General features: G+C 42.4%; 1 protein-coding gene across 1 annotated transcript; it reads right to left on the reverse strand.

Annotated features, from left to right (window-relative positions):
* Window positions 1-636: 636 nt before the first annotated feature.
* foxl2a (forkhead box L2a) lies at window positions 637-2449 on the reverse strand. Its single transcript, XM_034604774.1, has one exon. The coding sequence runs from the start codon at window positions 2114-2116 to the stop codon at window positions 1196-1198; it is 921 nt and encodes a 306-aa protein (XP_034460665.1). The 5' UTR covers window positions 2117-2449; the 3' UTR covers window positions 637-1195.
* Window positions 2450-16030: the final 13581 nt, after the last annotated feature.

Raw genomic sequence — 16030 nt, forward strand, 5'->3', positions numbered from 1 at the left:
GCAACAGTTGGCCCTTAATTAATTCAAATAAATTAAGATAAATAACGAGCAACCTAATAAATATTGTATGTTAATATTTCAACAGTCACTGAGTTTGAATATTACGAAGTTAACAGTGGAGTAAACGCAGAGCCAAACCTCAGCTACCAATGCACAATGGCTGCAGATGATTAAATCCCTCTGAACAAACTGTACCAACTAACTTAACTGTATGTTAATAAATAAAATAGTGTTTTTATGCCCCGTGACATTCACACTTTTTTTCAGCCGATTGCTGTTTGTCAACAGTGGCAACAGTGGTTCTCAGAGCCTGTACAGCGTAAAACAGATTAGTTCATGACCACTGTGTTACTTTAAGAAATACAAGTTTATTAAGAAATTCACAAATCTAGAAAAGAGGGAAAAGTGCTATTAAAATGAAACATGGCCCCAACATGAAGGAGACAAAAATAGAGCTAATCACATTTATAAAAAAAAATTATAATAATTAAAAAGATTATCAAACCCTGGCACTGGCTGGCGTCATATTGGAAATCATATCATACATACATGTGGGATCAGGAAATAAGGAAAACCCTAATTGTATTTTGGGCAGTCTGGTGGATCTCTACCAACACTTTCGCCTCTTTTTTTTTAATACTAAACAAGATTCACAGCCATGACAGGAGGTGTAATTTCACCACGCGGGTCTCACCTCGCTCGGTGCGTGTTAGTTGGAAGGCCGAACAGCTCTGATTCAATGACACGTTAAAGCACTGACTTAATTGGGGCACCTTGTTTTCAAGTTTCATTTGGCAATAGTTTGGATAAGCCGTGCGTAAGGCTCAGGGAAATCATTACGCACAGGCCCTTGACACACAGCTGAGCCAGCGTCAGCAATGTCTATCCCCGTCAAAGTTTTTCACAGGCACAATTTAGACTACAAGTTATGACCATCAGTCCAAGTGTAAAACAGGCGCAACCAAATGGCTCCCAGAGGCTGTGCTACCTGTGTCCTGGTGACTTCTTTACCTCCCGTTTCCATCTGATCAAAGTTTCGCATACGTCCTCATCGTCAATGTCAGCTGGACCCGAACAGCTCGTCAGAATGGTCTCTTCAAAGAAAAAATACTCTCGGTTCTGTTTTGAAATCACAGGAAATCACCTCTCACTCTCAGTGTCCTCGTTGTTACGCAGACCGCTTTTTTGGTAAACTTTAAATATCAATCCTCGTGTGTAACGCCGCGTGTTTGGTCTCGTGTTCCCAGTAAGAGCAGTGCATCATGGAGAGCTCCGCGGGCTGGCGGGAGCAGGCGAACTGGAGGCCCGCTCCGTTGCTGGAGGAGACCGGGGGCTGCGCCGCGGTGGCCGGGCTCAGCTGCTGCGCATGGTGGGGATGAGCCGGGTGGTGATGGTGACCCATGCCGTTGTAAGAGTTCACCATGCTGGGCAGCGCCATGCTCTGCACCCGGGCGTAAGGGTTATACGAGGAAGGGGGTGACAGCCCCTTGACGTTCACGGGACTCACGTTGCCACTGGCCATCTGACAGGACGTGTAGGACATCGGGGTGGGTGGCTGGCCGAGCGACCAGGAGTTGTTCATGAAGCTAGACTGCAGGTACTTGGGTGGGGACAGGTAACCGTAGCCGTCCCCTCCGAACAACGACTTCCCCGGCTGGAAGTGCGTCGGCGGCGGTCTGAACGGCCGCTTCATTCTGCGGCGTCTCCTGTAGTTCCCCTTCTCGAACATGTCCTCACAGGCCGGGTCGAGAGTCCAGTAGTTCCCCTTCCTCTCCCCGCCGCCCTCCCGCGGAACCTTAATGAAGCACTCGTTGAGACTGAGGTTGTGTCTGATACTGTTCTGCCAACCTTTCTTATTTTTCTCATAGAAGGGGAACTTGCTGATGATGTACTGGTAAATACCAGACAGAGTCAGGCGCTTCTCGGTGCTCTCCCGGATGGCCATGGCGATGAGCGCGACGTACGAGTACGGTGGTTTCTGGGACGGGTCCGGCTTCTCCGACACTTTTTCCTGGACCGGCTCCTCTTTGGGCCGCTCTTTCTCCTTGCTCGCGTTGGTGTCGTGGATCATCAAGGCCATTGCGTCATCTTCCGAGTTTTGGTAAGTGGCCATCATTGCGCGCACCAAAACAAAACAAGTCCGGTCCTGATGCCGACAAACGCAACGTCAACTGGCGCTTTGCAGCCTCGACGAGTAAAGATGCTGCTGCTGCAGGAGCTCAGGGCGCACCGAGGACTGAAGGTGGTCTTCCACGGAGCGCGCAGACAAATCTTTATTTTGCAGCTCAGTATCATGCACCAGGCCCACTCCTCCCCTTAACGAGGATTTTTCTAAACTGGTTTCTGATGCAGTCGAGACCCAAGTTGTGGTTAGTGAGTGAGTAAGCCCAGCCCTTTCCTCTTCTCTCAGGTCCACTGACAGGCTGCCTCTGCCCCAATGCTCTCCGCGGAGCGACGTAGTGCTCCGTGATTTGTGCGTATCCGAGATCCGCCTCCGGTCGTTACAGTTGTATGAAAAAGTAATCAGCTTCCCCTCTAAGGCGTCTTAATCACAGCCGGGTCCAAATAGAATAAACAGTAAACATAGTTTTGCATTTAGAGACAAATAATGAAAACAACTACATGAATGTGCCATTCAAAAAATAGCAAGAATTAGTTACACATACCCTTCTTTATGTTGTATGTTGTACTTATTACAGACATTTGATTAAACGGATAAAACACTTTCTTATGTTATTTTATTTTTGGATTAGAGAGAAAGAAAGAAAGAAAGAAAGAAAGAAAGAAAGAAAGAAAGAAAGAAAGAAAGAGAGAAGGAAAGAAAGGATGAAAGATACAAAGATACAAAGATACAAAGATACAAAGATATAAAGACAGAAAGAAAGAAAGAGAAAGAAATGGCTGATAAAATGTGTGCATTTTTAATAATTCAAGAATGATAATAATTATAGGCATAGTAAGATAACACATTTAAAATATAACATATTTTCCAGCCTGGACAAACAATTGTTCCAATAAAAACAAGCTGCAGCCAATTAAATATATCTCACTATGCTGTGCCAGATGGAGGCTCTCACATCCCAACCTCGGTGCAAAGACGTGCACATTTGCAAACGGCTGCATGTCCACAGCTCTTATACGAAAGTCTGGATGGACAGTGCGGCTTAATTAGCTCACATTGAGAGGGAAGTGCACGGAGTGGTGTACATTTCTCCGGCCACCCATGCGGCTCCCCTCGGCTTTCTTACCCTGGGAGTGTATTTCCGTGCTCTGGGAGTCTGTGCAGGTGGAGCAGCATTGGCATGTGTGTCATCACCCTGCAGCCTGCAGTCTGCAGCCATGGCCGCTGCAGCAGCTGAGCCGCGCCGAGAGCCAACCATCTCTCAACGTGCAATTACCACAGACTCGCAGTTTCAAGCGTCACGGCGCACTGTTATTCCTTGTTCCAATGTCCCGTTCACATGTTTAAGACGAGGAACATTTCCACATAATCTCAACAACGCCATTATGCCATTGCTCTGCACGTATTTGGCTTAAGGTTGAAACATTACATCATTCACCGTGTTAATTAAGTCTGCTATCAGACAGCACAAGGTATAGTTATCAGTCTGCAGATAAGTAAAATCATTTAAAAATGCCTTTGACCAAAAATATAAAAATAATAAAAATATATATTGCATTATTTTTGTGTATTTGTGATAGAGTGAAAAATTTGACTACAAATAAGGTTTCAGTTCACTAAACGTTATTTCCTTTTTTTTATATATTAATCTTGGTTTTTCTCAACTGCCCATTTGCATGGACGACACTAATCATAAGAGATATAGAGCAGTGGTTTGTCCAAAATAAAATAAAAACCACAGAATGGGTCTCTTTGTCCTAGAAGCGCTATGTGTTTGGTTTTACCTCATGATTTCAGAAGTTGTTTAGTCTTCCTTTATTGTTCCACAGAAAGTCTGTGGTCTTCTCCTCTTCTCTGGTTCTGCAATCAAGTACAAGTACAAGTAGAGGTGTCACTCAACAAACATTTCAGGGAAGACCTGTCAAATTGAGGGAAACTCATTTTGGTTTAAAGATAAATATAAAATTAGACTCAATAAAAAAGAAAAGCCCTCCAAAATATGTGAAAATTAAAAAAGAAAATCAAAGTATTGCCTATAAGCTACAGTGGTATAAATAAGTTGATTTAGACATTATTTAAAAGCTGATATGTTGCAATGATGCTATTTTTAATTTTTTGCAAAACCCCCTGCAAAGATCCCCTGGTGATCCCCGCACATCACTTTAAAAACATGGCACTAGCTAAATAATATTTTAGCTTTTTAGCTTTGTTGTTAAAGCTAAAATATAAACAGAAATCTTCTTAATGTGCCAATGTATATATGGCTTATTCTAAAGTATGAACATTTTTACAGTGACTATAATAATCCTATTAGCTGTTGTGTTAAAAAAAAAAAGCTTTCATAGTAAAAAATCCAAACTTTGCTAATTAGCTTTGCACCTAGCCTATTTCCAGAACAAACCACTTTCACCAACACTACTCACAATCAAGTTGTCTCTGTATTGTAAACGGTTTATTCTCGCTCACTGTCTCCAGGTAAAGTTGCTGCTCTCAGTTTTTTTTTCTCAGTATTATTATTATTATTATTGACTTCCTGTTTTACCTGTGTCGGGGTCGGAGCAGCCGCTGCAGTCACGTGCCTCCACGTCACAACAAAGCTGTAAACTAGCGCGTCAACAATCCGTAAAGAAAACATGGCGCTGAAACCCGAGCAGGTTCACAGGCTTCACTGAGGCGCTCCGGAATGTTCGTGATCTAGTCTGTTTTCCTCTGATCAGCGATAAACAAACAAATACATGAACTAGCAAATAAAACAGAGATAACCAATAATAATAATACAATGAAAAAAAATAGCTACAGCGCAAACTGGGCAACCTACATGTGCTTAATTGCTCAGTGTGATATGGGCCCATACTATTCGATGGGTTTAAAGTAAATTTTGACACAATTTAGGCAATTTCTTATTTCTTTATATTATTTATCTTGATTGTTATTTGTTTTTATTTTCACCATGAACAAATCTGCATTGACACTTCTTTTTTTGTGTGCCTTTGATGAACATTAAAAAACAAACACACACACTCTACCACATAACCACAGCCCAGATGTCAGGGTAAATAGAAAGGAGATTATTCGGAGCGCATGATTCCGTTTTATTTTCTATTCATTAGACTTTGATTGAATTATAAGAGGGGATACACACCGTGGTGCGCGCTGTCAAAACGAATTGTTAATGATAAAGAGGATTTGGTGTGCTTGCAGGAGAAGAGTGAGACACTCCGGTTACTATCACAGGCGGAGAAGAGTCCGTGTTTTCCTCTTAGATAAATACACATCCTCCGAAAGTCTTTCTCAAGTTATCGCTTGATCCCTCTCGAATAAATAAAACATATTACTCGAAAAAAAAGAGATCAAGACAAGTCTCACCACACACTCTGATACACAGCTATTGAAACATGCGCTATCTGGAAATTAATTTGCATGTAACATGTCGCCTAAAGGCAGAGTTCACGTGTCACAGGCCTGATGTGTGTGTTAGTGATATTAGAGTTGTTTTAAAGGTTTTGCCACAATGCAGCAAATCATCCAGACCTTCATTAAGAGCACGGCTGTGAAGTGTGCGATGAGAAAATAACAATGTAAAAACAATAGTTAAGTCTGCAGCAAAGCACAGATTTCTAGCCACGTTCTACATTAAATAACCTAAATACATATAAATAGCAAAGCCCTAATACTGTATCGTTGATTTGACAAACAGGCCCACCAGTGTATTTTAAATGCGTGGTGTGCGTGCCGTGGGCCTAATAAACTCTAGACCATCATTGTAACGGCTCCTAATGTAATTTGAAAGAGTGGAATTCCTGTCCTCGTGCACTTCCTGCCCTCGCGGGGTCCGGGACTAGGATGTTTATGATAGCGCGTGCGGGTGGAATGCGGCGGACGGATCCACCGGGTCAGTCCGGGACCGGAGAACAACCACCCGGGCTTCAGTCAGCATCTGACCATAAAGGACCAGACAGAGGGAAAACTCATTTTCTACTTATTACTATTATTTATTATTATTATGTCAAAAGGTTTTTACATGTGGAATATAATTATCACTACTAGATTAGCACTGTATATAAACAAGCAGTATTATATGTAAATAATAATATTAATAATGATATCATTGAAAAAAGAATAGGTTTATCACTGTATTGGTAGTAGTTATTATCCATTATCATTAGTATGTTAGCAGTTTTATTCAACTGCAATAACCATTCAAAATCATTGTAGTATTTTATTGCCACATTTTTCTGTAGCTTTCCTGTCTTCTTTGCCTGATGAGTTTTATAGCTTTACTGGTTTATATTTGCAAAGAACCACTGCTGTGTAAAGATAACACAGAGATACACTTAATCAGATTTTCTCTTTTGTCCAGATGTCCATTGGACAATTTATCATTTGAAATGTATCTATATAGTACAATTATATAGATGGGAAGAAGTTTCACTGACATGAAGGATTTGTGAATTATTATTGTGGATAATGAAGTTGAACTTTCTTGATGTGAAATCAAACTTGTAGTGAAACTGAATGAACTTGGACAACAAAATGAGCACATGCCCGTGAATGGTTTGAATTAACTGTAGAGTTTCACACTCTGCTTAAGACATTAATAAACCTTATGCTCTTTTTAATATTTTTTTCACTATAATGTCTATTTGGTCACCATGAATATAAACATGAGACTTTACGTCTTATTTTATGTGTCTCAATCACAACCATCATAAAGTGTTTTATCTGGAGTAGGGCCCTGTGGTCTGTTTGCATGACAGGCGGCAGGCAGGGACACACATCTTTCACTGGTGGTCCCAGTTTGATCTAACTGGGTCGCTCTCTGGTTCGTTTGCATCCGTCTTGCCTGCACTATTAAACCCCAACAAGACGTTGCCTCTCCTCAATGGAATCCTTATGAGGTGCGGGGCAGAGATGGGAGATGAGGGGAGGGTGGAGGGTTGTGGAAGGAATGGGTGAAGAGGAGGAAGAAGGAGGATTTACCCTCAGCCCTCATGCAGCGTCTCCAACTTGGCTCTTGTTCCTCTCCGACAGAAGAGAGAGAGATAGAGCAAATAAACACTGACCACCAGATTTCCCCCCCCTCCCCCCTCATCTCCTTTACATCCCTGCACCCGCATGGATTAAGGTTCGCACAGGGATGAGGATGCGGAGGCGGGGTACACACAGATGTAAACACATATGCACACATGGTCTCACTTTTGAGGTGTGTGTTTACATGCATGTGCTGCCACAAGAGGGAAAAAAACGTGTTTTTAAGGGGTATATGCTCAGCGGCCGGTGTATGAGGGACACTTGTACACTTGTACAGTCCATCGCCTCTCCTGCACACACTCAGATCATTGAGTGAGAGTGCACATCCACCCCAGATCCGCCCCTATACATCACTCCTTCATTAGCTGCACTGCGGAGGGTGATGTGTGTTTCTGGTGGCCCGGCGTGTTTACATTTCTTATCGGCTGCAGGAAGCCTATGGGAAGCTCGATGGCCTTCTACAGTAAGTCCTGTGACATGGACGTAACCCACCGAAGAGCAAAGAATCTCAGAATCAAGTTTCTTAAGTTGTTATTATTCTCACAGGGAACTCTTCTGTGTTGGAAATTTTAACTTCTGACAATTCAAGCAGTAAAAGAACTTGCATATTTCACTTTGTTGGCAGGTTTTATCACTGATTTTAGTACAAAAACACACATGTGAGGCTTATTGGGCAAAATTATTGCTTAATGGAAATGTGGATATGCTGGTTAACTCCAGGTCGAGATGTCAAATGCAGAAGAAGAAGAAGAGTATATGGATGAGATAAATGTAGTATAGAGAACGACTGAAAAGCACAAGTCAATGTAAAGATAGAGATGAGGGGAGAGGTGAAAATGAAGGGCAGAGCAGAGGACAGTCACATTGTGTTCTTGTGAACATTTACTGAGAGGTGAAGCGCTGCAACCTCCTGCCAACAACATTCTCTTTGAGGTTTTTTCTTTTTTGTACTGCTGCCAGGGCTTAAATGATTCACAGGAGCAGACGCACGCGTGCACTGTATGTTCAAGCAAAGGGAGAGCGGCAAACGAGAAAGATGAGGGGAAAAGAGAAAAAAAGAAGGTAAACTGGTGATTATACTCAAGCTCCACAAACTCAACACTACAAGTGAAATGGTCCTCCTCACAATATAAACTTCCCCAAAAGTCACCCGCCGAACCTCCTCACCCTCTGAAACAGCTCGACTATAGTCCACAGCCAAAAAGTCACACTTCACAATCCCCAAGTAACCTCAAACCCATTTCCACGTCCTCATCCCGGGCCGAGGATTAGATTTCAGCCCAAATCAAAACAAGTCACTTCGTTAGAGGTAATTACACAGGTAGCCTACCTCGCAGGGCAAACAAACATGGCTGCCAGCTGACACCCTGAAGACAGATCAAAGTGTGGGCCTGACAAGGAACGGTGGAGGAGAACACTCAAACATCGGCTTGTTCACCGCTCACACACTCTCACCTTCTCTTACATGTGTCCGACTGGCTGCGGGAAGTTGTTTAAGGGAGTGTGCGTGCGTGTGTGTGCGTGTGTACACATCACGCACCACCTTCTTCACGCACTTCCTCTTTATAGACTGGGGATTCAGCAGTTGAAAGATGGAGAGGAATCAGAGGTGAATGGAGTGACCTTTACAGTTGAGCTGCATGTGAGAACAGTGTGTGTTAATGGTGCAGAACAGCAGAGACGCTCTTGCCCGTACTGTGCTAAGGGTGGTACTCTCTGCTTTGGTGGTCTGTGTGAGGAATGATATCAGACATGGTGGGTGTGTTAGCTCTCAATGTGGCTCTTTTCTATGACAAGTGTGTTTTAATCGCTACTTTAAAACTTGTTTCATGCATGTACATCACCTTAGTTCTTTTTTTTGTTTCTGTATGCGATGAAACTGATTAAGAGTTGTCTAGGAATACCAATTCAGGCCCTCGCTTGAAGATCATGTCTCAAAAAATACAAGAAACACTCCATTTGTCTGTGTTGGTTTCTCTTTCTTACACAGCATTCAGCCTCCCTTTGAACCACGGTGTTGTTAGGGCAACCAGGCAAGGTTATTCCTCCCTCCTCTAACATGCCAGTCGTCCTTTGCACAATAGAGCGGAGTGCATGTGGGTTGCAGTGAATAAGGTAAGAGATGTTATCTCTTGGCCACATGGAAAGAAGAACAACGAGAAGCCAGGCAGGCAGTCTGAGCACCAGCTGGCCTTCAAGGTCTTTTTACCTGTTGTGCTCTGTCTCTCCCATCAGCCGTCCCTGTACTTCCTGTGCTGCTCCTTTATCTCTCTATCTCTTGATTACTAACCACGCTTAAGATATAACTCAGGGTCCATGCTATGCTAATTTTGATTGGTGGAGGAAAAGCTGCTGTAAGAGATGGCTCCCTTGCATAATGTGATGCAACGTGTACACAGACTCCTACAGAAAGCTGTATTACAGACATAATGAAACAATGGAAACATTTATTGGATCATTTTAGATTTGAGTTAGTCAAGAAAATATATGGTTCTGACTTTCGCTACAGTAAATCACCACCAGCAAGACAAACAGTTTGGCAACTTAGTGTCAAAAATGGAGTGTGACCTGCAATCTGCAAGAGTTTTTCATTTTTCATTTGGTCCCCTTTTTTATTAGAACACCGAGAGACGATGTTTGGAGCCGGCTCTGCCGACTTCAAACAGACCCAGTGAGTGTAGTTTGAAAATGAGACTTCGAAACCACACGCACCACTAAAACACACTGTGCTCGGCCAACAGAGCGTCATTCTGTTCTGGATCGACTTGCACACTGCACACCACACAAACCTCCCCAATTCCAGCTCTCCTGCCTCCGTCGTGACCTCAATAACAAACAGGAAAACCAGGAAATGGAACACACACGCTCGAAGAGACAAAATCACTCATACTTTAGAAAAAAATCACACACACACACACACACACACATACTGCACACAGTGGCTGTGGTAACCTTGACGATGGTTAGAGTGGGTCTAGCCGAGCCAGGAGCAGAGGATGAGGGGAGAGTTTAGAGTTACTGTTTCCAACTGGAACACAGCAGAAGCCCCTCTGACTCCACGTGGACGAATCATAATCACCTAATTACTGCTGGAAATTTTGGAAAAAATGCTACAAGTCCAATAAATTAAAGGTGAAATATGGGTCAAACGAACATTGCTCTATCCTGGTTTGGTTTTCCTATATTTAAATCTACCAAGGATGTTATGTTTTCACTTATGTCTGTAGTTTGTTTGTTGGTTTATTATTCAGCAGAATTATGTTGAATCTACCGTTTGCCATCAAACTCGGTGGAGGGATGAGGCCTTGGAAGGTGATTCAGGGCCAGATCCAGGAATTCCATTCCATTGTCTTTAACTATGTTTTATGAAAACATTTAACGTAGGTTATCAGACCACTTTTTTCTATTGTCATGTAGGATTGTAGGATGTAGGACATCTTTGGGTGATTGATATGCATAGTGCCATTATTGTAATCCATATTTGTCTTGTAGTATATTTCAGCTGTGCATCGTACATGGGTCAGTGTGTTAATTCAATTTTTCTTAGTTCATAAAAGTAATAGAAAAAACATATATTCTAATTTATATTCTAATTTTGAGAAAATATTACTAATATATCAAATTATTAAATAAACAGCAGGAAAACGTGGATAAAATTAGGTTGTCAAATTGTTTTCTAATTTTAATTAATTCATTATCCTCACATTTATTAAAGATTTTAGAAAAACATTTATAACTAATATTTAAAATATATCGTCATTTATGCAAATGTATATATATATAAAATGTACATTGATCATAACTACTGGCACAAGATCGAGGCTGCCTTTTTTATTTCAATCATATACAGTAAGTTGGCCTATGTTTTGTCCTAATGTGATGCCGTTGTATTTTATTTTTTAGATGAGAAAAAGTGCCATTCATTAATGCATAGAACATGATTCTTGTTTTTAATTGATCCCTGTTTTAAACTAATAAGTATTGTAATATGATGTGTAAATGCAGTTTGTCTGTGGTGGCTGTCAGAATCAGACATCACACAAGGTGGCCTCCATCAGCGCCTGATCCAGAGTCACAGAGGAAAAGAGGAGTATTCGAAGGGAGAACACGTCCCAGTGAGGGCAGAGCAGGGCGAGGTCAGAAAAGGGGGGATAAAAGGAGGGAGAGAGTTCTTCCTTTGGTGCTTTTCCCCCTGAGGGCAGAGAGGAGGAGAGCGGGGCTGCTCCCCTGACAGATCTGAAGATGTCCTGTTTTGCTTCTCCTCTGTTCTCCCTCTTCCTGCAGGAAGCAACATCACGCTGGGCACCAAAGCCTTGGCAAGCCTGGGCCGTTCCGATCTGATTCTGATGTGTGCTTCTGCAGATGTAATGGAACATGCAGATGTGCATAAAGTCAAATGCAATTGACTTGAGACGTCGAAGAAGCGGTGCAAGTGGTTAAGGAACTGAAATAATGAACTGCTATAATTATATGACATGTCAATTCAATTCATGCCAGGAGAAACTGCAGCTGCCAAATGAAACAGGCACAGAATTCCATATTATACTGTTTGTGTTTTTCAAATTCATTGTTGTAAACAATTTTGGCAAAACAACTGACAAAATGTTTCAATTTCTCGAAACACAAGTGGTTTCGTGTTATATTCTTCCAAAACAACTCTGTAAATGCCCAAAGACAAAAAGTGAAAATGCAAACAACATTGTACACATGTGATATGACACATGTAAAATAGAAAAGAAAATGTCTGAAGAAAATGTGTGCGACTGCAAGTGGATATTTGCAATTAAAGAATTTGAAACAAAACAACAAAAGCAGTCAAAGCTTAGTGATTATTGAATGGACTGGAAGTGCTGAGAGCGGTGGAAGTTACAGTATTAATGTAAACACCGAACAGAGCTGGCGTCTTAACCCGAGGGTACTCAAAACTGAAAAAAACTTTTGTGGCAACTGAAACAAAATACACGAGAGAAGCTGAGATGGCAGTTGAAATGGAAATACTGAAAGTAATTGAAGTGTCCGTGTGAATACTGAATGAAGCTGAACTGTTAATTTAAGTGTCAGTGCAGAGGAGCTGAGAACTGAGGCGATAATAATGTGACAAATGGAGCCAGGAGTGTTGGTTGACGTGTAATCTCTGAAAGCTCTCCTTATACACTCAGTGATGTAAGCACGTTAAAGTAGTGGAAGTGTCAGCTCACATTTAAACACTGAAAGTAGCTGAAGTAACCGCTAAGAGGCAGAATGCATCGGAAGCAGATTCATTTGTTTTTTACATGGATAAAAGAATATAACACAAATACAATGTTACGTCTTAAAACACTTAAAACTCTTCACATTCAGAAATCACAGTGGGGTATATAGAGGAATAAAAAAAAGTAATTGAATGTATTCATTCATATAAGACATGTGCTAAACACTCATATATCACATTCATTCATAAAATATGGTGACTTTAAATTACATACACACACTCACGCACATACTGTGATGACTTTTGTTCTCATATCCATCAGCACCTTTGTGATTCACACTGACATCATCACACACACACCCAGTGTCGGCTGTGTGGAGTCTCCCAGGACCCACTTACACTCTTTGAGTCTCCATCCAGAGCCAGCCTCTCTCCTCCTCTTCCTCTGTCTCTCTCAACTTTTGTACATGAGCCATGTTTCTCTCCTCTGTTCCCCTCTGACTACTCATTCACACTGGCTGCCTCAATGTGTGTTGTGTGTGTCTGTGTGTGCGAGTGTGTGTTTTTTCCTCTCATTCTTAGTGTGAGACTTTATCTCTGAATCAGATAAGGCTTCGGTACTGGTCTTAAACCTTCAGCAGATCTGTCCAAACACATGAGCTCACGTCAGAGGGCTGCTGCTGCCTGTTAACTCCATGAGCTAATATACCGTCCATGTGTTTGTTGGTCGGGCTGTGGGGGGGTGTGGTGAGCTGTGGTTTCTTTCTTCATCTCTAACTTCAGTTTCCCATTATTTCTCTTCCTATCCTTTATTATTTACTGTCCCACTGCTTAATTCTGATCAGTTTGGCCATGTTCCTCCATCTTTTCTTCCCTCTTGCTCTCTGTCCTTATGCCTCATGTACAGCTTGAATTTGATCCTGTTAACATTATCAGATGTGGAGATCTTAAACACAGGGCGTCGTCAAGACAACAAAGCTGAAGCCACACAGGCAGAGTTGGGCTCAACCTGCATGATGGTGTCTTTGGTAATGTGTGTGTGTGTGTTGCCCGGGACTGGGTGAGCAAAAGGGTGTAAATGTGTATGTGTGTCTGCTACAAAGAGAACAATAGCTGGGTTTGTGATTTTTGTGCGCACACGTGTATTTCATCACCCTGTGTGGCTGTTCGATGACCGGCTTGTAAGGGTGTGTGTGTGTGTGTATTCTGTTAGGAGGGGACTAAGGTTACCCCCTGATAGAGGCAGCGCGGGGTCATCCCGCGGTGGGACACTTCTCAGGGGTGACCCCGCCGCCCCTCGTGGCCCCCCGAGCAGACGGGACTTCTGAGGAGAGGAGAGGAAGGACCAGAGGAGAGACCCCCGGAGAACAGGACCCCCGGTCTGCCCCAGACCCCGGACCCCAGCCCCGGCAGGGCCCGACCCAGGCCCAATGTGTTCCCAATCAGGAGAAACACAAACAATACTTTCATTAAAGAGCGGAGGCTGCTGAGGAGCACACGTGCACACGTGCACACGTGCACACACACACACACACACACACACACACACACACACACACACACACACACACACACACACACACACCGAAACAGAGAGAACCATTTCTCTTCTTTTAAATGGGTCAAAAATTATGACAAATATATAAATTTATTAAAATTGGATGAAGACAAAGATGATTAAGCAGCTGTAAATCAGCGCTGGCAAATAGCTGTCAAATCACTATTATCACCCTCACCCATGACCCCAAATCCTGCCTTCCCTTTCCTCCTCCTCCATTCTTTTAGTCTCTATCCGGGAAAACAAACGGAGGGATTAGGGATTTTTGGAGGAGTAATGGGAGCCAGGTGGAGGACGGCGACTGTGGGGGTCTCCTGCCAGATTAGGGGGGGGGGAGCTGGAGGAGCAAGCCCCAATCCCTCACACACCTTCCTAAAGGCAGCTAATGTTTCTTTTGAAGAAATAATCCTGTTTGGCCATCTAATAGGAGTTGGCAATTATGAGCCTTTGCAGGGCATGTATGGTATTACCAGAGCAGGCTACCAGCGGGGGGGTGGGGGGGGGGGGACAGGGAGTTTGCTGTATGAAGTCAGACTGCAGGTAGAAGAGAGACTTCTATCAGATGTAACAATAAAACATCTCAAATGAGCACATGGAGACATGATACTGTAAATATCCCCAAAGGCTGATAGAACCAGAGCACCCTTCATCTTTGTCTGGCGTGTTTAGTCACTCCATGCTGGTGCATCAGGTACGGTACAAACCAAACTGACACGTTACCAAAACTGTGTTACAGCCTCACACGAATGTAAGATCATATATCATATATTTGTCAAAAAGTTTGTGGATTAACTTCCTCTTCTGATTATTTCTGTAAAGGTGGACCTAATAGAGAGACTTTATGTGACAGATTTCAAAATGTCCTTATTTTTATTTTTTGGGGGGCATATGCCTCATAGAGGGAGTTTTGTGGGTCTCATTAAACTTGAACATGTTGGAGTGAGGAAGCGGTTTCTATGTTCCCCTGAACATAGTAGAAAATAGAATAGAATATTACCAAGCCCTCCAATACACACTGATTCTAAAGAGGTTATTGAATATATTCTACCCTGGAAAAGAGATGGATACTGCTACACTCAGTCAGTCTGTATGCAGCCTAAATCTGTTAGTGTCCAAATCCCATACTGCTTCTACACAGTATACACAGAGGAGATTTTTCATCAATCTTTTCTTTACAAAAACCGAAAGATGAAATGTTCCTTTACAGGAAAAGAAAATTATCATTATTATTTAAAAATAGGATTCCACAAATAACGCATTATCCCCATCATACCTTATGAAAAGTGGATGTTTTTGGTGAGTGCAGTTCCCGTTTGCATGATTTTGCAGTCAGCACACGATAAAAATCAGTGTAGGCCTTATTGTACATTTCTAGTTTAACTTCAGAAAATGAGAATGTAGTAGTTTTTCCACATTTTTCTATTTCAAGTTTTAACAGTTTAAAAAAAAAAATCTAATCTTCCCGGAACTGTCTCACCACTCCTCTAATTCTTCCGGCATTGTGGGACAATAGTGCACACCAACATGTCAAGCTGTTATTTTTAGGTCACATTTCAAGTGTGAACATTGGAGGTGCTTAGAATAAGTATGTGATATAGGACACAGCTCATGATAATGTCTCACACGTTTGACCTACAAACATTGCCCCCTTGTGGCTTGGTGCAGAGAATAAAGAGCTTTACAAAGAGCTTTTACCGACTGACTGACTGACTGACTGATCCCCGCCTGATAACAGTTCTGTTCTGTTTGTTTGATGTGTTATTTTAAAACCGGTCTCACCTGTTCAGAGGGACCCAACAAGCTGCAGGCTGAAATTATTATTCTCCCCCGAAAAATGATTAAATAATTACATAGACTTCAGGTGAGGGTCGATGGCTTGATCTCAAATAAGACACGTGTATCTAATACACACACACATACACACACACACACACACACACACACACACACACACACACACACACACACACACACACACACACACACACACACACACACACACACACAGGCACATTTATGCATCTGTTGCCACTTCAGACCCCCTTTTCTTAAATCTCAAGTAAGCCGGATGGAACGGAAGAATTAACCCCTATGCAGAGGGAGGTGAATTGGAAGTCAGACTTTTCAC

This window comes from Hippoglossus hippoglossus, chromosome 13, assembly GCF_009819705.1.
Source record: "Hippoglossus hippoglossus isolate fHipHip1 chromosome 13, fHipHip1.pri, whole genome shotgun sequence".
Lineage (NCBI taxonomy): Eukaryota > Metazoa > Chordata > Actinopteri > Pleuronectiformes > Pleuronectidae > Hippoglossus > Hippoglossus hippoglossus.